The sequence below is a fragment of the Podarcis melisellensis genome, assembly GCF_964234715.1.
Source record: "Podarcis melisellensis genome assembly, chromosome: 8".
Taxonomy (NCBI): Eukaryota; Metazoa; Chordata; class Lepidosauria; order Squamata; family Lacertidae; genus Podarcis; species Podarcis melisellensis.
This window is the reverse complement of record NC_138540.1, coordinates 65,341,542-65,364,816: the sequence shown is the minus strand read 5'-3', so window position 1 is coordinate 65,364,816 and position 23,275 is coordinate 65,341,542. Positions and strand designations below refer to the sequence as shown.

The window sequence follows — 23,275 nt, the reverse complement described above, 5'->3', positions numbered from 1 at the left end:
TTTTGAATCCTTTTTAAAATTGTCTATGCAACCAAGGGTGGTTATGTGCATATGCACACAGTCACAATTTGCTTAACATGGTTAAGCAATTGGAAGAAGGCCACAGATCACTTAGCCACTCCCCACACTACCCACTCCTTTCTGGAATACAAATTCCTCCTGCCTTGTACTGCTGTTCAGCGTTGTATCAGCACAAATGATCATCATGGCTTGTATAGCACAGCGGCTAAGAGTCTGAGGGATGAATTCCAAAGCCTGTGGTTCAGATCTTGCCTCTGCTAGATGGCCTTAAGCAACTCACTTTCAGCCTAAGCTTCCCACCCAAATATGATGATTATACAGTTTTCAGAGGGTTGTTGCAAGGGATTACAACAAGATAACATGAAACACTTTAAACACCCTGAAGCACAGTAAGTGCTGTTATTATTTATTATTGTGAAGCTGCCTAAAATACACTAAAAACACTGGATTAAAAAGGAGCACACACCTGATCTTTGAAGCTATAATCATGTTTACCGTTAGTTTCAAGTTCTGATTAAGTGGAAGGCTGATTAAGTGGTTAGCACACAGTCAGAAGCATCCCATCATACAGTCTAAGCAACCCACAGTTCATTTGGCATAGCCAGACAGTATATATCAGGCTGTCAAAATGCCACACTGCTCAGTATCACGGAAATGGAGTGAGTTTAGCCAGCTAAAGAAACGTGAAAACAAGGTCACCTTATTGCTGTAATGAACACCTCGAGAAGAGTAGTCCTCTGCACAAGTTAGATTGTGGCAATAAAATAACACTACCAACTTAGCGTCTGATTATTTGTGTTAGAGGTGAGGGGAGTGTTAAGCTGCCAATTAAAAGAGTATTTCTTGGAAGCAAAATGAAATTTTTTTATCAAATTCTGAGCTGTGGCAAAGTTAATCAAGCCTAAGTAACACTGTAACCCTATGAATTTAGGGAGTTGCTAATACTGAATAAGACCATTGGCCCATCTTGCTGTATACTGTCTACACTGACTGGCAGCAGCTCACCACGGTTTCGGCCAATCAGCCTCTCCCAACCCGACCTGAACATGCTATGGCTTGAACCAGGAACAGTCAAGATGCAAAGCATGTGTTCTACCTGAGCTACAGCCCTGTTTCCATTCCTCCCACTATTTTACTGTGCACATACTGCTAACAAATGATATAGTCACTTAAGAGTGAACACTGCTTAGTAAAGAAAAATAATGGTTGTATTCTACAAACCTTTACTCAGAGTAGACCTATTGAAATTATTGGCCCTAAGTTGGTCAAGACCATTAATTTCAATGGGTCTACCTTGAGTAAGAGTTAGCTGGATATACCCTTAAGCTATTCCTTTTAGTTAGGCCACCTAGGCAGCCTTCTATTAAATGCAGTCCTGTGTGCCAAGTTGCAGGGGAAGAAGTGTTGTAAAAGTACCATTCATGGCAACAAAACGTGCTGGCAGGTCACTTTATATAAGTTGGATTGCTGACCCACTCCTTCAAAAGTCACTCTTTGAAAAACCAGTGATTTAAACACAAGTAACTTAATACAGAATTCCTTAGAGATATAAAAAGAGAAATTCCAAAGTTGTCAAGATGAAGTAAAAGATGAAGTATAAAGCAAAAGCAAAAAAAAGGGGGGGGGGAGTTCCAGTCACAACTATGAAACTGCATCCCAATCCTCACCTATAGTTTCTTGAATTGCTGGGATACAGCCTCCCGCAAGTATACACCAACAACAGCTCTGCCTACCTTTTTTAAGCCAGGGATGAGGAACCTGTGCTTCTCCAGACATTGTGGGACTCAAAACTCCCACTGTCCCTCACCACTGATCATGCTGGCTGGGAAAGATGGAAGTTTAGCTCTTTAAATACATACAGTCTTCCCATTCCAAATAAAGAAAAGGTGAGGGGTGGGGAAGAGTCAAAGGTGAACATTTGACTGGGGAGGCCCAGCCAGATGGGCGGGGTATAAATAATAAATTATTATTAATTATTATTATTATTATTATTATTATTATTATTATTATTATTATTATTATTATTTCTTTCAACCAGCATTCACTGAAATCCCCCAACTTCATCCAGCCCTGTTCTCTACTGAACTATTCGCCATCACTACCGCCATCTTAAGGAGGAGGCCATCTTAACTATGTGCATTTTATTACTAGCATTCAGAGCTGTACATACAGCTGCTTCTGAATCCAAAATGTTGTAGAACTAATACTAAAGTGATCTATTTCCCATTTTAGACTGTGTACAATACGTTAGACAAATTCAATGGATGGAGTTCAGTGTAGCACTAAGTGGGATATGTGAACAGGAAACAAGGTCCTCTCAACCCAACACAACTCTCCCCCACTTTCTCTGCACCCACCCTCGCCCTCTGGTGTTCCCCGAACCCTTCAGAGCAGACTCAGGTGGCACAGGGGAGTGCACAGGAAAAGGAGAGGGGGAAAGTCTCAATGCACATGTGGAACTTGTTCCACGCACACAACAACTTTGTTTGTTTGTTTTTTATATAGACAACTGTCTAGATTGGAGAAGGGATGGTGGTGCATTCATGCCCCTGAACAGCGAATTCCCAAGATTCCCCCTGGTACTGCTAAAAGAACAAGCAACATTTCTATCTGCACACTGAGGGCTCAGAAAACCAATCTATTTATATAAAAATGTGGTGGTGTGGGATAAAAGTTCCTTTGTGCATAATGTATATGAAACAGGCAGGTGCAAACTTGGCCATGACAAAGGATTTCTGGATTGTGTGGTGGCCTTCAGGTACTCAATTTAGAAAAGTAGCCTTAAGTTAGAGGGCCATGCCCCAACCTCAGGCATGTCACAACAGCAGCAGCATTTTTGTTGTTGTTGTTGTTCCTTTCTAGGTTAAAATGTTAAGAAAATGGTGGAAAGAGAAAGAGGCAGAGAGAAAGCCCAGTTTTCCAGCTGCAATCTGGAAAGGAAGCTGGCCACTTCAGCAGTAGTCTGCTGAGGCACCCAAAGGTAGAACTCTGCTACCTACATGAACCCCAACCTTTTCCTAGACAGCAAGGGGTAAAGGCTGGGACACTTTTGGAAGGCAAGCAGAAGTTCAAGGGCCTTGGCTACCCAGAATCAAAACAAGCACTTATGCTCCTTTGTCCAGCAGCAAATTTGAATTAGAAGGCTTGGGCTGGCAGGGTTCTCACAGTTGTACTAGACTTTCAAGAGCCTCCAATGCCCAACACAATTATGGGATCCTGCCAATCCCATTTCCAGCACCAAAATTAGAGGAGTGGGGGACACGGGCAGGGGGCTGTCCCAGACCTCTCAGAGGTGCAGTATTAGGACAGACACCAACAGCCCAATATTATGCATTTCTACACAGAGGTGAGTCCCACTGAATTCAGTGTCATTTACATCAGGCAAGCATGCACAGAACTGCAGTGATCTGAAAGTATGTCCCACTCAACACAATGAGACTGAGTGGACATGCATATGACTGCTCTGTAGGAGCAGAGACCTGGTACCCAGATGTTTTGGTTTGGGCACACTTTCTTGTGCCAATTAGTTGTCACAAATGTAAGGAGACTGTAGATATCCAAGGTAGAGAACGCAAGAGGCTGCTAACCTTAGTCAAAACAAGCAGCCGTCTATCAACCCAGAATCCACTAAGCCAGCAGAACTAACCTAAATTCGCAGAGAGACAGAGCTCATCTAGAAAGAAAAGCACACCCATCAATCCCTAGTGAATACTAATTCTTCAAGCATCTAGGGACTTTAACTGGTCCTAGTGTTGGTTAAAGAGATGGAGACTTTCTCATAAGCACATCCTGAAACACTAGCGGACTATATGCCTAGCCACCCTTTAAGTCACAAAAATGGGAAATACCCCTACTTTGTTCTGAAAAGAAATCACCCCACGAAAGATAGTAACTAATTTCAACAAGTGACAAACCATCAACTGGAAGAATTTGCAGAAACAGCACCACTACACTACTAAATGAAACTTCTATCTTGCATTCCAATTCAACATCAGAACTTATTCTGTCACTTAAGAATTAACAGCTAACAACAAAACCTAGAGGAAGTCCACATTGTCTAGTCCAGCCTTTCCCAACCCCATGCCCACTACCAAACTTTTTGGACTACAACTCTTATTTGCCACAGCCATGACCAACATGGCTGGTGGTCAGAGCTGATGGATGCTGTAGCTCAAAGTATCTAGAGGGCTTCAGATTGAATAAGGCTAAGAGTCAAATAAGATACAGTTTCGGAAGAACTATGGATGAGAAGGGAAACCACTCATTACAAGAAGCCATATTTCCTAAAAGAAGTGGTGGTAACACTGAACATGTTATCATATCAGAAAACATGAATCTACTCTGCAACTTTCATTAGTTCAGAAGGAGGGGAGTAAACACACACTGAATTCTGTTACATATATTAAATATAACTTTTTATTTAACTGTTGTGTGTCAACTTCCCTCTTCAGAAAGTAATCTAATAAATCCTAGAAATATTTAAAACATGCAGTTTCTGCCATCCATTTAACCTCTTCTGCATTTTGCTCATGCAACTGCATATTTGAGAGCATTCAGAGCTCTGAAAGCCAAATAGCACTCCAGCACAAGCAGAAGTAACAAATTCTAGGTCAGCAGCTCAAACTCTCCTTTGAGCCTGCTGGGGGCAGTCTCTTGAGGAGAGACCTGGCACTGGGCCAATGCACTAAACAGCTTTCCCAAACACTATGAAAAGGCTGTCCTTTCAGGAACAGGGAAGAGCTATACATATGAAGTCATTAGCCTACTAATTATTCTCAATGAGACACAGAAGATACAGCAACAGCCATAAATAGTTAGCAGTATGTATGATCCTTTACATCTCCAGCTACAGCACTGCTTGGCACCAACAGTGAATTGGACCACCACTAAAACTTGAATCCCACAGCCTTATCACACTCAGACTAAAACTAAAAGAATATTGATAAATGACTGATAAATGGCTAGAGGACACAGAGTATAGAAGCAATAGATGACCAAGATTTGATGGTAGAATATGGTTTCTCTCTTCTGCAGAGTATCAGGGCAGCTTTGTTGACTTCATCTTCTACTGGTTGGTTTCACAGCAGCAATAAATCTAAACTGACACCAAAATGTCCATACCTATAACATAGTAACTAACACAGTAACAAGTTCCACTAGAGTAGAGCAGGTGTTGATGTGTAATGAAGTAAGAGAATTTACCACATATAATCTGTAAATTTCAGGCATAATTCTATAGCCCAAGTAAAAATTTGATTTATATTCTGGTATGGTAGAGGGTGTCCTTTGCAGAATTCCACATTATTATTTTTAATCCATCTCCAACAAGTCCCCCCTGCTGCAACTGGGTGCCCAAATGTTGTTGGCTTTAATAAATACATGGTCCTATTTTTTATTTCCAACGAGAACATGTGCTATGCATATTAAGTACCTTGCAGTGCTTCCAATAACTTAAACCCAAGCCATTTATGAAATAGGACCTTTGACTCACCGGCAAGCTAGAGGGTCTGGACTGAAGATTCAAATTCACATCATCTTGCCCTTTACTGGAAGCCATTGAGGCAGCCGATGATGCCTGGGACCCAAATGAGTCTTGTGATAACTCCTGAAATGCAAGAGATCAATCAATGAACAAAAGAGAAGAGATCTTGGAAATGGAAAAAGAATCCCTATTTTATCCTCATCCTGGCCCACAGCATTAGCCCTGTTCTATCAACACACACTGTTCCAATCAACTGCCCCATATGATGTCTCTAGTTTCAATGGTGTGGAGTCTGAATCATGAAGGGGGGGGGGTCGCAGAGCCAGGATCCCAGACCCCCTTGAATGCGCTGCAGCTGCTCCTTGTTTTCGTCAGGAGCAGGCTTCTCTCCCTCCTCTCTCTTCCTGTGAGACTAAAAAAACCCTACTCATAATGGGAGGGGAAGGCAGAACAGGGAAGAAGTCTAGGCCAGGATGATTGTGTCTGTCAGCTCCTGAAGGGCCCATTAACAGGCATGAGAAAGTCACATCCATTAATCTGCCACCTTTTGTCTCTAGCCCCACCCATCATTGGCATGCAGTTCCCTATGAGAGAATGTGGGCCTTGGGAGGGGAAAAAAGGTTACCCACCCTGATGTAGTCCCAAAGGATGGAGATGGAAATGAACACCCACCCACGCAAGCCCCTTGCTGGATATCCCAGATGTGTAGGGGCTCTTGGGTAGCTGTTCCCCTCTCTGTGTCTCTGGCAAAGAGATGGGGGTAATGCATAGGCTGGCAGCCCCCACAAGCACTCTGCCATTTCTTGTGCTTAGAAACAAAATAGGTGCTCAGACAGTTAGCTCCCCATTAGCCCTTCTCCCTCTCTCTGCCAATGAGGCAAATTTCAGGCAGCACTGCTGCCCACATCTTTCTATGCCTATGGCCTTAAGCTGAAAGCATAGAAAGTCTTAAAGAAGACCACTGCCTCAGTAATGCATCACGGAGAAAAAAATGCTATGCTGAGGCATTATCCATGCCCAGTTCTGCCTATGTCTTCCAAGGTCAGCAGGCATGGTGCTACAGGAACTGCCATGACTTAAACAAGCTGCACACAGGGAAGGGGTTCAAAGCTCCTTAGGCTGCTATTTCATTTCCCTTCAATATAGTTTTACAGAGGCCAAAGAAAATACCCTCATTGCTGGTCTCAATCCCATCATTAATTACCTCTCCCCACTGTCCTTCATACTTGTTCCTGGCCTAAAAGTTGAGAAGGGAATTCTCTCTCCACTTTCAAGGTGCTTGGCACATGGATTCTAGCTTTGATCTATTCTCCATCCATTTGCTTAAATATACATTTTGTATTACTGTGTCCTATATTTGATAGCCACACTGTGATATATTAGTTAGTGTGTCAGACTAGCACTGGGGAGGTGATGGTTCAAATCTCCAAACCCCACCCTACCCCAACTTTGAAGATCATTGTGGCCTTGGGCCAGTCACTATCTCTCAGTCTAACCTGTTATCATGGGGTGGGGAAGAAAGAAGAGACACATACCTCCTTGACCTCTTTGGAGGAAAGGAAGGATGTAAAATGTAGCAGAAGTATCTAATTCAGGTCACTTATGTGCTGTGGCTTCCCACCTACTTGGCAACTCCCTGTTTTGCGGTCACAGACAGGCAAAAGAAGGTTCTTTTTATTGAACTTCCTGGTGGGCAGCTGTGGATGGCTAATGAGAACATTCAGCTTGTTGGGTCACAAGTTGTGCATGCCTGACCCAATTTGTATTTACGAGCCAACAACACTTTATGATTTTCCACACCTGAGTGGTCACTTGCACCCGAACAGTGCTGCAATTATCCTTATTTCTTCCTTTAAAAGCATAAAGAACCTTACCCAAGGTGTAAAAGGCTACAGCACAACCAAATCAGTTAGTGTCACTGTGTAATTTTTCCAAGAGACACAACATTGCTTTGTGCTGGCACTTGCCATCCAGGAACAGGTCTGCAGCAGCACCTGGAAGAAGTCTTACCTGTGGAGGTGGGAAGCGCTGCTGAGAATATGCCGACTGCTGCTGCGACTGAGATTGAGGGTAAGATGCAGACTGTTGAGAAAGCGCCGAGGTAGCAGACTGCTGAGCTTGCTGCTGCTGGTAGGGTGACTGTGACTGCTGCTGGGAGTAGGGAGGCTGACTCTGTGGATGCTGCTGGGCAGCCGCTGACTGCTGAGGATACGGAGATGGAGACTGCTGATGTGGTGGCTGCGACTGCTGCTGGGAGTATGGGGGCTGGGATGACTGGAGCTGCGGAGGCTGAGACTGAGTTTGCTGTTGCTGATAAGAAGGCTGGGCGTGAGGGGTCTGAGATGGCGGCTGTTGGGCATAAGAAGGCTGCTGCTGCTGCTGCTGGGGATGAGGACTCTGCTGGTTGTAATAGGGAGTCTGGCTCTGCTGCCCATATCCACTAGGTCCCTGCTGTCCGTAAGGAGGGATCTATGCAAGGAAGAAAGAGAAAATGTAGGTGGAGACAGAGGCGTAGGAAGGGGGGGCGCCCTGGGTGCCATCGTGGAGGGGGGTGACAAATTATCAAGGAACAATTACTGCCCTACTAGGGTGGTTCATAAATTTTTTTTTTTGAAAATGCCTACTCCAAAGGTCTTATCTTACTACGCTAGGGATTATATAGTTATATATGAAATTTCAGGCATATCAGTTAACATCTTGACCCTCCTCCACAAAAATAGCTATTTACTTGGCCGTTCTCCTATGTCGTGAAGGCTGAAATTTCAATTTAGTGGAGCAGGGTCAAGATATTAACTGATATGCATGAAATTTCAGATATAGTTATATAATCCCTAGTTTAGTAAGATAAGACCTTTGGATCAGGCATTTTCAAAAAAAGTTTTTTTATGAACTGCCCAACCCTCCGCTGGGCTTCCCAGGTCCTGGAAAGTCAGGCTATAGAACAACAGTGGTAACAATACATTGAAGACAAGTAAATATTTTTTTTTTGGGGGGGGGGGTCCCAGAGCCCTAGTGCCACCATCTCAAAGAGGATAAAATGGGCGGACTTTGGTACACTTTTGCCCTGCCCTCCCCCAATGTCTTTCTCTCTATCTGAGCTGGCTCCCTGCCTGTTAAGTTACATGCGGGGAAACCTGTGTGGAGTTCCTCTCTGTGTAAAGTCTTCAAGCTGTTCCTGCACGCACCTGAAAAATCTGCCCCATTGTCAAAATTTATCTTTTCCCCCACCTCCAGTCTCCGTCGCTGTGTGTTAAAAGCATTCTTCTTTAGGCAAGCATACCTAGATGCTTAGGAAGTTGAAGTAATTTTAATCTTAATATTTTAGCTTTTGTGTATTCTAAAGTAGGATTGTTAATGTTTCTTGATTTTACTGCTGTGTTTTTTGTTTTGTTTAAAAACACTTTGCAGGTTTTTAAAAATACATTTTATTAAATAAATAAACAATAAATATAAATAAAATAACACAAGCCTAAACACAATCCACCCTGTAGATTTAAGTATTTGTCCACAGTTACCTGTTATCAGAGGCCCAGAATCCACATTCCTTTGTAAGAAAATATGAAATAATGTAAAACCATTTTTGGAGGCAAAAAATAAAAAATGGGGGGGGGGGTGTTTGACAAGAAATTTCCCACACCGGGTACCACCTGACCTTCCTACGCCTCTGGGTGGAGATCCAAACAAAGTGCAAAGATGCAGCCAGAAAATCTAATGCTACCCAGAAGGTTTAGGATTCTGTAAAGAACCTCTTTGCTGCTGCAGCTGGTTAAAGTATACTCAACAATAAATAACACACACTTTTTTGCTTATCTTGTGGCAACACTTCATCACACAAGAACTTCAGGCATTCTTGCCCATTACACTGGCATTTGGCCACTAGACACAAACAGTAATTCTATGCATTTCAGATTTTTAACATCAATCCGCAATTCACTTCTCCTTACCTGCTGTGCATAAGAGACGGTGCCCATTGCAGTTTGTGTCCTGCTTAGAGTTCCCATTGGGTATCTCTGGGGAGTCTGAGGCCCGTACGGCTGTCCTGGATATCCGTGGCCCTGCTGTTGCCCTGACTGAGGTCCCTGCTGTTGTGAGTATGGGTTGTTTCCTCCATAAGGCTGAGGTCTCATCTTCCCCATCTGATCCATTGGGCTGGATGGCTAGGAAAGAAAATTGTAAGATTTGTTTTAAATAGCAATTTGATATTTTGTAACTATATAAATGTTAGTCTTACTCATGAAAGGCAGACTTATCAGTAAAAAACAACAACATACAAACAGGGCAAAAGTCAAATACATTTCACTTAAAGTTGCCAACATATAAAATTATCCATGAAGAAAATGAAAATTCTCAGTCAACTAAGGCATAGGCATCATATTGTAGGTCACTACACAGTCCAAGGAAACTTCACCCCTCTAGAGTAAGTCACCTATTCCAAAATTTTATAGATGTTATTAGCATTAAATACCAGTAGACAAGTGCCTACAAGTTAAACAAACAGCTTTTAGGAGAACAGATTAACACTCATTACTTTCCTCACATTTGAGTTCAAATATACTTAATATGATGCCAAGTAGTTTGACAAAATACAAAGCTTCAATTTCCAAAGCACCCAAAATGCCATATTTATGTAAGTGTCATTGATATTATTTTATTGAGGCAGACATGCGTCTACTTTCTGAGTGTTAACCATGTTTATCTTGACTAAAAAAAAGTGGGACCACCTCTGCCAACACTCTCTTGTTTTTGTTCTGCCTGAAAAAGCAGTATGTAATATTGAAATCCATATACACCAGCAAGTTCTGGTTTGAAAGGGCCAAGGGTCTGAAAGACTCCCAAATAGTAAAAGGTTTGGGTTTGTAATCACAGTAATAAAACATGGTGCCCCCTCCACAAATCTTTCATTACAGCCCACCGTTTTGTACCAGTTACCCTATTCTCAAAAATTCCACTTAAACTTTGAATTGGGTATTTATCAGTGAATGTTGATGTGAGGAACAGCTGCCAGAGTTGAATACAGGGAACGATATTATACAAGAGACAGAAGCTGTTACTGGCAGGAAAAAAAGTGATACTGGCTCATTTGCAAGAATACATCAGGATAAATAAGGAAATACCAAACCCTGACTGAAAAGCGCTGGAGATTCTCTTCTGGACTGACACAGGGGAAATCCTTTCAAAAGGAAACCACAGGAATAGATTATCATGATTGCACTTCAAAAGCTGAAGGTCCTTCCACAGACATACATAACAGAGAAAGCGCTACTCCTTGATCATTGAAACCCCAACCCCCTGCTTGCAACTCACCTACATTCAAAGAAATGAGAAGCAATCTCAAAATTGCCAATTCCATAGCACTTTTCCAAAAACCCACATCTGTACAAAGTGAGAAGCCTGATCACCACACAGATATTTACAGTTACTCTCCTTGCACTTTTATTTTGAATAGACAATTAGCAATACAACAGACTTCAATAGCTACTGGCCTAATTGGTCCCAATTCAGAATTCTCACCTCCAAACAGCAGCAGCATCAAATACAATAGCTTTCCTACAAGGGTATTACTAAAGTAGTACTGTAGAGAATGTAATTAACCTAGGAAATGCCACTTTGCTCTCAGGTACAAGAGGGTCTAAATACTTTAGAAGCAGAATTAACACCTTTCCCCAATAATGCACTCGTAAAACATGTAAATGGAGCAGGAGCAGTGTACTGCAAGTTATTTTTGTGTGAAGAGCAACTCTTCCCCAAAATTTCTTAGTCCAACTTTATGACAATTAAACATACATGAGGTAACTGGAAATCTGATGTAAAACCACATAGCATATTCATTCCCCATTTGCGGTGACCTGCTCATACACAAATACCACTATGCATAGGACTGAAATCTTTTGAATCATGTGTTAGCAGTGACAGGCAAAGAGCTTAAAGATTCTGTTCTTTGGACCTCTTTGAGCAAGACCCACACCTTCCCAATTCCCACCTCTCTCACCACCTACCTAGACCAGGGCTCCTCAAACTTTAAACAGGGGGCCAGTTCACTGTCCCTCAGACACTGTTGGGGGCTAGACTAAAGAGGTGCCAGAAACATGCTCTTTTTCAGGGTTTTTTTTAAAAAAACACCTTTTTTCAAAATAATAGCCAGGATAGACACACAACAGGTGCTATCAGTAATAATATAAGTTACCTATACCTCACCTTTATACTTCATTTCTTCTGGGTTATTTTTGACCACTATTTACATGGAGATTCCCTTGTACAATAAACTGTTGTGATTGAGACTTCTCTTCTTGCTAATTCTATCTGCATTTGTTGCCTGTGTTTTTGGTGCTTCCCTAACTTTTAAGGCAGCCAAGGCCCCGTGTGCACAACAGGCCGCGAGGCACTGCTCCTGCATGGTGCCGGCCTGAGGGCAAGGGAGGAAGGTAAGGGTTGGCATGGAAGGGGTTCCTTCACCGCCGTCCCACCCTCTGGTGGCTTAAAGGGGCAGCATGCCATTATCAAGCAGCCAGAGCAGTTGGTAGCAACCATGTTACCAGGGCTTTGTTACACACACACACTTTTACCTCAGGGCTCTTCTTGATTGGCCACTTCAGAGCCTCGGGCCTTGCGGGCAGGCCAGGTTCAGGACCCTGGTGGGCCAGATCTGGCCCTCAGACCGTAGTATGAGGGCCCCTGGCCTAGACCCAAGGATAGTCAGTTGCTTCCTGGCTAAATGAAATATGTTTCAGCCACAGAACTAACAATGCTGTCAACTTTTCAGGGATCAGAAAACAATTGTTTCCTGGATAAAGAAAGCTTGCTATGACAGTGCCATAAATCTAGTTTCTGATAGCAAAAAAAAGCAGGGAGGCCCTTTTGTTCAAGGTTATTATAAAATTTCATGTCCTCACTGTTTACGATTTCCCCCATCATGTATCTATATATCTGAAATTCAGGGTAATTTACTTTTGTGCATTTGATGAATCGAAGAATTTTAGAGTTGAAAGGGATCCCAAGGGCAATGTAGTCCAACCCACTGTAATGCAGGAATTACAGCTAAAGAATCATTGACGGATGTATTCCAACCTCATTTAAAAACCTCTTATGGAGAGTCCACACCTTCCAGGATAGTCCATTTCACGGTCAAACAGCTCTTACTGTGAGAAAGTTCTTCCTAAGGTTTAATCAGAATCACCTTTGTTGCATTTGAATCAACTGCTTCAGGTTCTACTCTCGGAAGTCCACAAAATCTTATGCCATAATAAATTTGTTGAGTCTTTTAACGTGTACAAGACCCTTCTTTGTTCTTGCTACAAGAGTGTAACACAGCTATCCCTCTGGAAATTGTTACAAGGTTATCAGAGTTAATTGTAGAAATGAAGGCAAAAGACAAAGGACTTTTTAAAAAGACTGTGTATGTGTTGAGCAGAAGTAGAAATCAGATTCCTTGGATTATGGAGAAAATGAAAACCCCACCTTAGGTCTGGAATTCATTCCTGACCAGATTTGTCATCTGATTTATTATAATAATAATAAAAAAGTCTTGCTGGCTCTTTAACGGAGAGAAGCCCTAATTGATTCCCACAGTAATTAACCTGCATTTTACCTCAGAGTGTGCTAGTTAAGGAAGTCAGCACAGCTATTTATAACTCATCTCAAATTGAGGGCAGACTGCCTAAAATCTAACACATCCCAGCTGTACTCCTGTTTGAACTGGGGCCAAGGGAATTTTTTAAAGCAATCTTGGCACTGAATGAATGACACCAACACTATGAGAGCACGAGTGGTTGTGTTGTGGTGACGTAGCAGCGGAGGTGGAATGGGAAGGGGGGCAGTGTACTGTAATCCCTCTCCAGAGTGCTCTTAGTTCATAGGCCCCAACCCTCCGTCCCTGTACAGTAAAGCCAGGAACCACCCACTGAGAGCTAAACACAGGAAATGTGTTTTCCTCAAATGTCTTGAAGTGAGAAGCACATGGCTAATCTGCATAAAAGCAAAGCCACACCACCCCCGCCAGGAAGGTTAGCGCTGGCTCGTAATCTCTGACCAGGAGGCTGGCTGCTGGAGAGAACTTGGACCTGTGCCTGATAACCCAGAAAGAGTGGAGAGAACAGATGGGTAAGGACCCCAGCAGCAACAGCAACGGGTCATGTGACTCTCCACATGGCCTTGAAAGCACAAACTATTGTTTGGCCAACGGGGCTGCTGTACAAAAGACAGCAAAAATGCTTCCTATGCAGTTCAAGGAGAAGCAGCAGCTGCTCCAGTGGCGGCTTCTATTGGACCCTGCCACACTCAAGCTAGCTAGCAGAGAGGACAGAGACCACTGAACCCCTGGGACTTAGAAGCCACCAAACAGACGAAAGCTCTCACCAACAAAACACATATTTAATGCAGCTGGGCAAATGCACAGATGCAACCTCCATCAGCTCCCCACAGCTGAACGCAGATGGGGTCACGGGCTAAAGAAAGAAATTAGTTTTCTGTTCCATGTTAGGCGGGGGGGGGGGGATGTTGTCTTCCCTGTGCTGTAAACACCACACTATTTCAAGTCAACAAAGACATTCTCCTGAGATGCGGAGAATTGACCAGGCAAAGTTTTAGGTACACATTGCTGAGTTTAAATATGAAAATAGCTTTAATCAGGGGAGTTATTGTTGCAGCAAAGGGCTACTAGCTCTTTGTTTTTAGGAGCAATTTCATAGTTTCAGCATTAGCTGAAATGTTGGTGGCATTCAGATGTACAGTGGTACCTCGGTTTTCGAACGTAATCAGTTCCAGAAGACCATTTGGCTTCCGAAACATTTGAAAATTGAGGCGCAAAGGACCATCTGCAATTTCCATTGAGGAAATCGGAAACATGCAGCGGAAGCCATTCGACTTCCGAGGTGCATTCGAAAATGGAAGCACTTACCTCTGGGTTTTCAGCACTGAAAACCAAAACATTTGGCTTCTGAGACGCTCAAAACCGAGGTACCTCTGTAACACTTTTAGAATATGCTACAGCAAGCCTTAGGCCTACATGCTCCCCCTTCCCTGCTTTTTTCTTCAGCATGGCCATGATATCAGAAGCTTCTACAGTGGTACCTCGGGTTAAGAACTTAATTCATTCTGGAGGTCTGTTCTTAACCTGAGGTACCACTTTACCTAATGGGGCCTCCCGCTGCCGCACGATTTCTGTTCTCATTCTGAAGCAAAGTTCTTAACCCGAGGCACTATTTCTGGGTTAGCAGAGTCTGTAACCTGAGGTACCAGTGTACTTTCCTTTCAGATTAACCATTATTTAGTGTTACAACCCTAATCACGAGTTTATGAAGCTTCTTTGTTTCAACAAGACGTAGTTAAGATTAACCACAGTTTGTCTAAATTTGATCATCTTGACAAATTAAGATTAATCTAAAAACAGAAGTGAAAGCTTCCAAACTTCTCTTCTGATCACACTGAAGGGGGGGAGGGTGCAGGAGAAAGCACAAACCTAAGTCTCATGCTGACTCACCCGTCTAAACACTAGTCTATGGTTTTTCACTATATCCGAGTGAGTTCATGAAGAGTCATGCTTCTAGGAAAGGCACATGTATTTTTGCTTGGCTCTAAAACTTCTCTCACTTAGCTGCAACAAATATAGTACTGAGTAGCAAGGGGCTATACCAGCTTAGGTAAAGGTAAAGGCACCCCTGACCATTAGGTCCAGTCGTGGCCGACTCTGGGGTTGCAGCGCTCATCTCGTTTTATTGGCTGAGGGAGCTGGCGTACAGATTCTGGGTCATGTGGCCAGCATGACTAAGCCGCTTCTGGCAAACCAGAGCAGCACACGGAAACACTGCCAGAGTGGTACCTATTTATCTATTTGCACTTTGACGTGCTTTTGAACTGCTAGGTTGGCAGGAGCAGGGTCCGAGCAACGGGAGCTCACCCTGTCACGGGGATTCGAACCGCCGACCCTCTGATCGGCAAGTCCTAGGCTTTGTGGTTTAACCCACAGCACCTTAACCCTTGCTAAAGGCACTACTTGCTGCAGGTATCTCTAGTTAAATCAAGTTGTTCCCCAACAATTCTTTATATTGCTCTGTGAGATCAGGAACTGCTTATTTGGAATTTCCCAAAGAGGACCATATACATGCAGGAAGAACCAATGTTAGAAACTGGGATAGAAAAGCTGGGAGCCAAAACAGAATGTTTAGTTGCCTGGGGGGGGTAGGCAACACTTTTTATTTATTATTTTTATAAGCATGAATTAATATACAGTTCACCTAAGTGACACATTTTATTTTGGTGTTTACAATAAAATATTAGTACCATACTTCAGTTTTCAAAACACTTTCTTTATTGCTAACTCCTTAACACATAGTCTATCCTTAAGATATATGTTGATGCATTTCAGTAATCCTTGAGTGTCAGCCAGGCACAAAAAATGGCACCCAGACTTTTTGAGGTGCTCGCAAATGGTGAGTCTTTAGGCACAGAATGAGCCTGGGGCTATGCTAATTTCGAACCCTGGGAAGAACACATCAAATTCCAATGAAGAGACAATACATCCTTAAAAAAATATTTTCCCATAGCAGAATCCTCAAGCGGAAGATCCCTCCAGAGTCTGGCAGACACAAGTCAGATGTTGGGTCAAGGTAACCTCTTAAGATTCATGGCTGAGGTTTCAAACCAAGTCTAACACACTCCTTCAATCCACTTCTAGCGACTCTGAAGACTGGAGAAGGGACCCACATAAGAATATTTTGGGGGGAGGGAGAGGCATGGCTTTGTTTTTTGCAGTCTTCAGATGAGGGCTAGACCATATGGAAAATGAACAAGATTTCACCTGGATTTATACTCGGGGTGTATGACAGTATGGGGGGGGAAGGGGGCCACTGGAGGAATCTACAGTACATCCAATTTATCCAAGAAAGTAACTTAATTAAAATGTTATAGAAGATGTCATTAGTGTCTTGTGCAGCCTACACTGCAGCTTTTTTAAATTGTTGTTAGTACAGAATCAGGAAATTGTAGTTATTCCAGATTAATATGCTCCAAATACAAAGCTATGGGTTTGGGGTACTCCTTTTATTTGATACTCTTTTTGAATGATTAATTACCTCCATTTTCAAAAGGCCAAAAAAGACACTTGAAATAACCCACAGGAATTAAAACAGCAGCAAAAAAGTGGGAAAACACCACATTATGCTTTTTGAATTTTATTGTGCTGACAATATACACAATTCATTTTCAGCTTTCTGAACTTGTAAAAAAAAAGGGTGCCTAGACATTCCCTTGCGGAGCCAGTAACTAGGTTCTAGGTTTATGGGGCCATTTGGCGAATAGCTTTTATTCCTGGGTTTCTAACGCTGCTTTCCACATGGCTGCTTAGCATGTATATCTTTATATGTATGAACCTGTAGCCAATTGGTTCCTGTGGTAATTGGAAGCCCTAACACTTTAGACCCACCCAAATCCCATCTTCGGGTTAATCTCACAAGTATAAGTATTTTCAAGTTTTCGTGTTTGTCACAAAGCCTTAAGTTGTGTCCACCCAGCACCGCCTATATGCAGTGGCGTAGCGTGGGTTGTCAGCACCCGGGGCAAGACAAGTAATTTGTGCCCCCTAACCCAGGGATTTGCGCACCCTAACCCTAACCCACAGGTGTTGTGCCCAGTGCGGTCGGGCCCCCCTGCACCCCCCACGCTACGCCACTGCCTATATGTGAAAGACTAACCACAGCTCGCAAGTATTAATTGGCAACATTGCTAGTATTGCACTGCAGTGGCAGACTTTGGGCTTTCAAATTTCAGCAGCGCCCTGTGCAATGCCAAATTCTGGCACCCCCATACTTCTCACCTTCTGTTCTAAGGCATTGTTGTGGGGGGGCCTGTAGCAGCCTTTTGGCTCAGTGCAGATGAACCAGTCATGCTCCCCTAAATCTGCCTATGTGCACTGCACCTATGAGAACATAGTAAGGATCTGTTGGATCAAGCCAGTGGCCCATCAAGTCCAGTATTCTGTTCTCAGAGGGGTCAACCAGTTAAATATGGGAAGCTCACAAGCAGGACTTGAGCACAACAACACTCTCCCTTCCTGTGGCTTCCAGCAACAGGTATTCAAAGCATACAACCTCCAAAAGTGGAAGTAGCTACAAGCAACTCTTGCCAAGGTGGGCACTTGTAAAATTGTATAACTTCCAAGCCATGCTATCAGTACCACTTGTCTATAGCAGCGCTTGTAGGACAAATAGGCAAGTCTAGGTAGAATTAACTGAGTGTAAGCTTATTGGGGGAGACCTCTCTTTTGTTACTGTGAAAAGCACCACACACATTAACTAGGCATATAATACTTGGCCATGCTCAGTAGGCATTCCCTTCAAACAAACTGAGCCAAGCCATGCCAGCCACAGTTCTATTTATTGTATGCGGGGATACAGCTTCACACAAGTATGAAATGCGGGTGGGATTTCTCCAGATAGTAGGACTGGAAAGTAGACAATGATTCCGCAGTATTTCTCAATCAGGGATGGATCTGCCTATTTCCATCCCATGTCACTTTTACAGTTGATCACCACTAATTCCACTTTGCCTGTTTCTATATTATTTTTAAAAATAATAATAATAACCCACATTTATATGTGTTTTGATTGTATCTGTACTTCAAAATATGCATTGGGCAGAGAATGGTGTCACAATATTTGAAGTTGTGTAAAATTCAGTGGGCAGCTAGGTAAATCTACACATTGATCCAGCATCTCTACTGTCAGAAGCAGCATGAGTTCTTTGAAGGATTAATAGAAGTGACAGTATAATATCTAAATATTGGGTGACAGGAAGAAAAGAACAAGAACCAAATATACTTCAGATACAGTATAGGTTAGAAATATGAAGAGGTCATAAATACCAGTGCTATTTTCACACCAAACCCCAATTTTAAAGGTCTTAATTAAGTTTTATTTTAAAATGCATTTCTCCTCCCTCATACACAAGATAATGCCTCTTCTAAGATTGTGTATATCACCTGTGGTTAAGTACCTGCATTAGAAAACTCAGTTTAAAAGAAATTTACTAATTAAACAGAGGTAGCCTTTAAAAAAATGAAAATTTTTCATCTAACCAGTTAACTGATTAAAATAAACTGAAATGAATTAAGTAATAATGAATTAACATCAGCTAGATCACTCTGGTATCGGACACATTTTTCCTTTACTAATGTTGTACATTTCAAGAGGACTAAAGACACAGAATTATGATTGCCACTATTGATAAAAGGAGATACTGGATGTGAATAGCCTCTCGTACAGGAACTAGTACCAGAAGCATCACACCAATGTGTCTTGATTGTGATAATGGCTCCCCTCCCCACCCCCCACTTGTAGTATGAGGCTTTCCCATAAACTGCAGTAGCTGTAATTGCTGCTGTCATGCCTGAATAACACAAACTACCAACGTTGTTGTTAATGTGTACACACACACACACACACACACACACACACACACACTGTAAGGAATGAAAGTTAACAGAAAACCATTTCTGAGCTATAGCCTATCCAACCAGAAGTTTGTTGATAATATACGTAGAGTCCTTTTGCAAGTCCTTCCTGTCTAATGAATAAGTCTGGGATAGCTGTCTAGACACACAATAAAAGGTGATTAACAGAAAAGGCATTTCACATGGCTATAACTGAACTTCAACCAGATTTCAAGACCATAATGAAATACAGAAGTATGGTAGTTCAACCAGTCTACTTTGCAGCCCAAGCAGCATAACAATTCACTTAAATTATATGAAGCCCCTCCTGTTCCAAGTTTATCCACCTCAACATCTAGTTGTGCTATGTTTCCTATCAGGCGATATCCAACAATAGCCATACACAGAGCAGATACAATAAAATCAATGGCTCTACACGTGAGTATGACTGGGTTAGAAATATACAGCTAATCCCAAAGAAGCCATCACATTTTTTAAAAGAGGAGAAAAATCACAGTGAAGCAGTGGAGACCCAAAAGTGCTAAGAGCTAAGATGAGTAATGTGGCTGTGGATCCACTGGAGGCACTCAGCAACCTGGGAGTAGAACATCAAAGATAGGACTGTACACTATTAGCATGATTACTGGAGTAAATAGGCCGTCAATACAGTGGGGTAGGGGACAAGGAATATAAGGCCTTTAGTGGAGTCTAAAAAAATCTGTTGGCAGAAGCGACAGTTCACACATGGCTTTTAAGAAATCTGAAGTTCCCAAAAGGAACAAGAAGTGCCCTACTGGGTCAGGTCAGTAGCCATATAGTCAGGCATCCTGTTCTCACAGTGGTCAACCAGATACCTATGGGAAGCCTGAAAGCAAGACATGAGTGCAAAAACCCTCTTGAGATTCCCAGCAACCTGTATTCAGAAACATACTGCCATAGGCAGTGGAGGTCAAGTACAACTATCATGGCTGGTAGGAAAGAAAAAGGTGGAGGGTCAACTGTGACAGTCACAGCAACAGTCAGGAGAAAATCCAAACCAGAAAGGTCACACAAGCAATACTTAAGAGAGGATGAGATTAAGAGTGGCAATAGGTGAGGAAGTCATTCCAAAGGATGGAAATCAAGTTGGAGGGGAGGTAGCAAGAGGCTGCTCAGTCACAGACAATCACAATGCAAATGCTGAAACCACCAAGGAGCTTGCGAAAACATTTAAGAGAAAGGCAGCATACCAAGCATCAAGGCCTGAAATAAAGAAAGAGAAGGGGAGTCATGAGGCCAATACAACCAATGCAGAGATGCAAAAGGAAGTGGAGATCTATAAAAAGCAGCTTAATGATTGAGAAACAATGGAAGGGTAGACACCTGGGAGCACTTAGCCAATGCTCTCACCATGTTTGGGGGGCAGTATACCTATGAGAAAACTAAAAACAAAGAATGACAGCAACTTTTGCAGGATGAGGAGAAAGGGGGGGATCTAGATAAGAGCAAAGTCTTGAAGAAATCATGGGTTGGGGGAGATAACTGCTTTTGGGGCAACTCAATTCCAGCAGCAGCAGAAAAGAATCCAGATGGCAGCTAGGGAAGCAGGGTGGTTGACTGCTGTGGTGCTAAGAGACAAATTAGCAGAATACCAAAGGTAAGAATTGGGACACATATAGTGCAGGACTTTGAGAATGGAGAGGAATGCAATGCAGCGTCAGGGAAATGGGAGCCCTAAGGAATTAAATCCTCCTTCTGTAGCATGCAAGCTACCTCAAAAGCTGCAAAACTGGGTGAGGGGCCAGCCTGCCTGGGAAGGCCACAAGGGACAAGAGCTAGAGTCTCATTCCCACCTTCCAGCAAAAGCAATTTCCCAACCTTTATATCAATGTTTTAGCAACAGTCATCTGAACTGAAATTCCCCCTTGAACTTACTTGATGCTGAGCCAACCCAGCTCCCTCAGCCTTGTCTTGCAGGGCATGTATTCCATACTATCAAAATCCTTTAGTTTTCATGCTACTGGTCCCCAGTGGAAACTCAAAATTGTCCCTGACGCCCAGACTGCCATCAAGGACAGACATCAGTCACGTTAAGGTAGAATGGAAACAGAGTACTACACACCCAGGCCAAAACTGTGTCAACTAGTGCTAACACCCTACACACTCAAAGCACATCTCTTTGTAGATATAGTTTACTATTAAGGCCCTACTCAAGGGTTCCCAAAGTCTGAATCTTGCCCTCCTTCCTTCACACTTTTCATTCACATCCAAACAAAAGCCAGGTCCAGGGGAAAAACAAAACAAAAAGCAACTAACTGCTATCATTAATGGACTGTGTATTTGTAAAACACTACTATTAAACAGCCTCACAGTCTTTACTTTTTCATTAAAAGTTACTACCCATTGAGCTCCTTACTATTTACAGTTCAAGCTCAAATCAGCTTTGTTCCATTCTGAGTAGACCCAGGTTAGCCATGCCTATTAATGTCAATGGGTCTACTCTGAGTAGGGATAGCACTGAATAAAACCCAGTGGTTTTGTATCAGATAATCCAACTTGGGGACAAATATATATCCAACACACCTGCAAATGTAACAACTAGTGCCAACTCAGCTGATTTAACTCCAATATCCTATGGGATTGGCATATGCTGCTTTTGTAAAATTTCACATGGAGTAACTTTCATGAGGAGAGCCAGAACATTGCAGTGGTTACACTGTCAGACTAGCTCTTACAAGACCAGGGTTCAAATCCCAATTTCGTCATGAATCTCACTGAATTGTCCTTGGCAGGTCACAGTCTCTTGGCCCACAGGGTTACTGAATGGGTAAAAAGGAGAAAGGATGAGAACCCTGTATGCTGTACTGAGCTCCTAGAAGGAAAGACAGGATGCAAGCAATGTAAACTACAGTATAAACAAAACCAAAAGCCTTCTCCATGTGTTTTAAAATGCCATATTATAGCAAAAGCTTCTATTTGTGGCAAAAAGCGCACATCTACCATCTACATATCAGTTCAGATGGATTAATTGGACTGCTTATAAAAGCAAAGTTAGCAACACCAGGAGTTGTTCAGCAAGGAGAGGAATCCCTGGCTACAGATGAATAGATACTGAAATTCATATTACACTAATGCCAGGGGGAAAGGAGGAACAGCAGATGCTGCAAACCTCCCAGTAGGATAAGAACAAGTATAGCAGGAAACCATAATACTAGGAGGCAGAGCCAATTTCAATTCTTATGATGATAGCAAATCCTGAAGCAGAGCTCTCTGGATGATTTTCAAACACCATGGGTCACATCTAGTAACAGTTTCACTAGATAGAAGAAAAGGACAACTTCGGGTTGAGGTCGTCACACCAGACACTCATCAAGGCATAACTTTGTGGGCAACATTCAGTACTTCTATTAATTTTGCATACATGCAGCATTTCATTGTTTCTTACAACAGCCATGCAAGTTAGGCCATTATTCCAATACTCAGACAGCGGGAGTTGCTTGCCTAAGACTCCCCAGCAGGATCAGGGCCACATGAAGTACAGCAGTGGTCTCCAGTTTTCAATTCAAACTCTTGTAGCCAATATACGTAGTTACACATTTGGAATGTAAAGAAATGTAATTGTTTACAATTCTGTTCTTTGCAGTTACTTTCTTTTGAGGCAGCAAGCAGAGCAAAAACATTTTGTTTTTATTTGCCAATCACATGCTTCAAAAAAGCCTCAGGGCAGCTTTATGTACGTGTGTGTGTAGCATTTTACATTGCACAATCAAAATTTCATTGTAAGAGTGTTTTGCATATTATTTTGGTATTGTGTTAAGGGATGTCATTGATAGATACTTTTGAATGAAAAGCGGGGTACAAAATGTTAAACTGAAATGGAATTAATCTTATTACATCAATCAGTATTTTGAAATCAGGTTTTCACTCCTGTAGCCAGTGGCTACAAAGAAGAACAATCACAGCAAACCACCACAAACAACTAAAACCCCACCTTCTCCACTTTGCTAAGATAATGTATGTTCCACGTGATCAGTTAAGATGAAACTTTAAAGTGAAGTTTTTTTTAAAAAAGTGAATACAGTGGTACCTCTGGTTACAAACGGAATCTGTTCCAGAGATCTGATCATAACCAGAAACCGCTCATAACCTGAGGCACCACTAGTGAAAGTACGCCTCCCGCTGCACACGTGCCTCCTGCAGGGCATGTGCCTCTGGTGCACGATTTCCGCTCACAGCCCAGGGCAAAGTTCGCAACCAGAGGCATTCGCAACCAGAGGTACTACTGTAGATGAAGTGCTCTTTTATGTGAGGGAGCAAATCAAACAAAATTTGAGGCCTATAGAAATAAATTAGCACCTCCTAGAACAATACAG

At 42.5% G+C, this 23,275-nt stretch overlaps 1 protein-coding gene across 3 annotated transcripts in view; it reads right to left on the bottom strand.

Moving 5' to 3' along the window:
* The window catches only part of ARID1A (AT-rich interaction domain 1A), a 122,454-nt gene that overhangs the window by 49,006 nt on the left and 50,173 nt on the right, over positions 1-23,275 (bottom strand). For all 3 annotated transcript variants that reach the window (XM_081920482.1, XM_081920481.1, XM_081920480.1), the window contains 3 exons: positions 9,448-9,660; positions 7,514-7,972; positions 5,513-5,626 (listed from right to left, as the gene is read on the bottom strand). In XM_081920482.1, coding sequence (XP_081776608.1) covers positions 5,513-5,626; positions 7,514-7,972; positions 9,448-9,648 — 774 coding nt within the window. In that variant the 5' untranslated portion in view covers positions 9,649-9,660. The remainder of the gene's footprint in view (positions 1-5,512; positions 5,627-7,513; positions 7,973-9,447; positions 9,661-23,275) is intronic.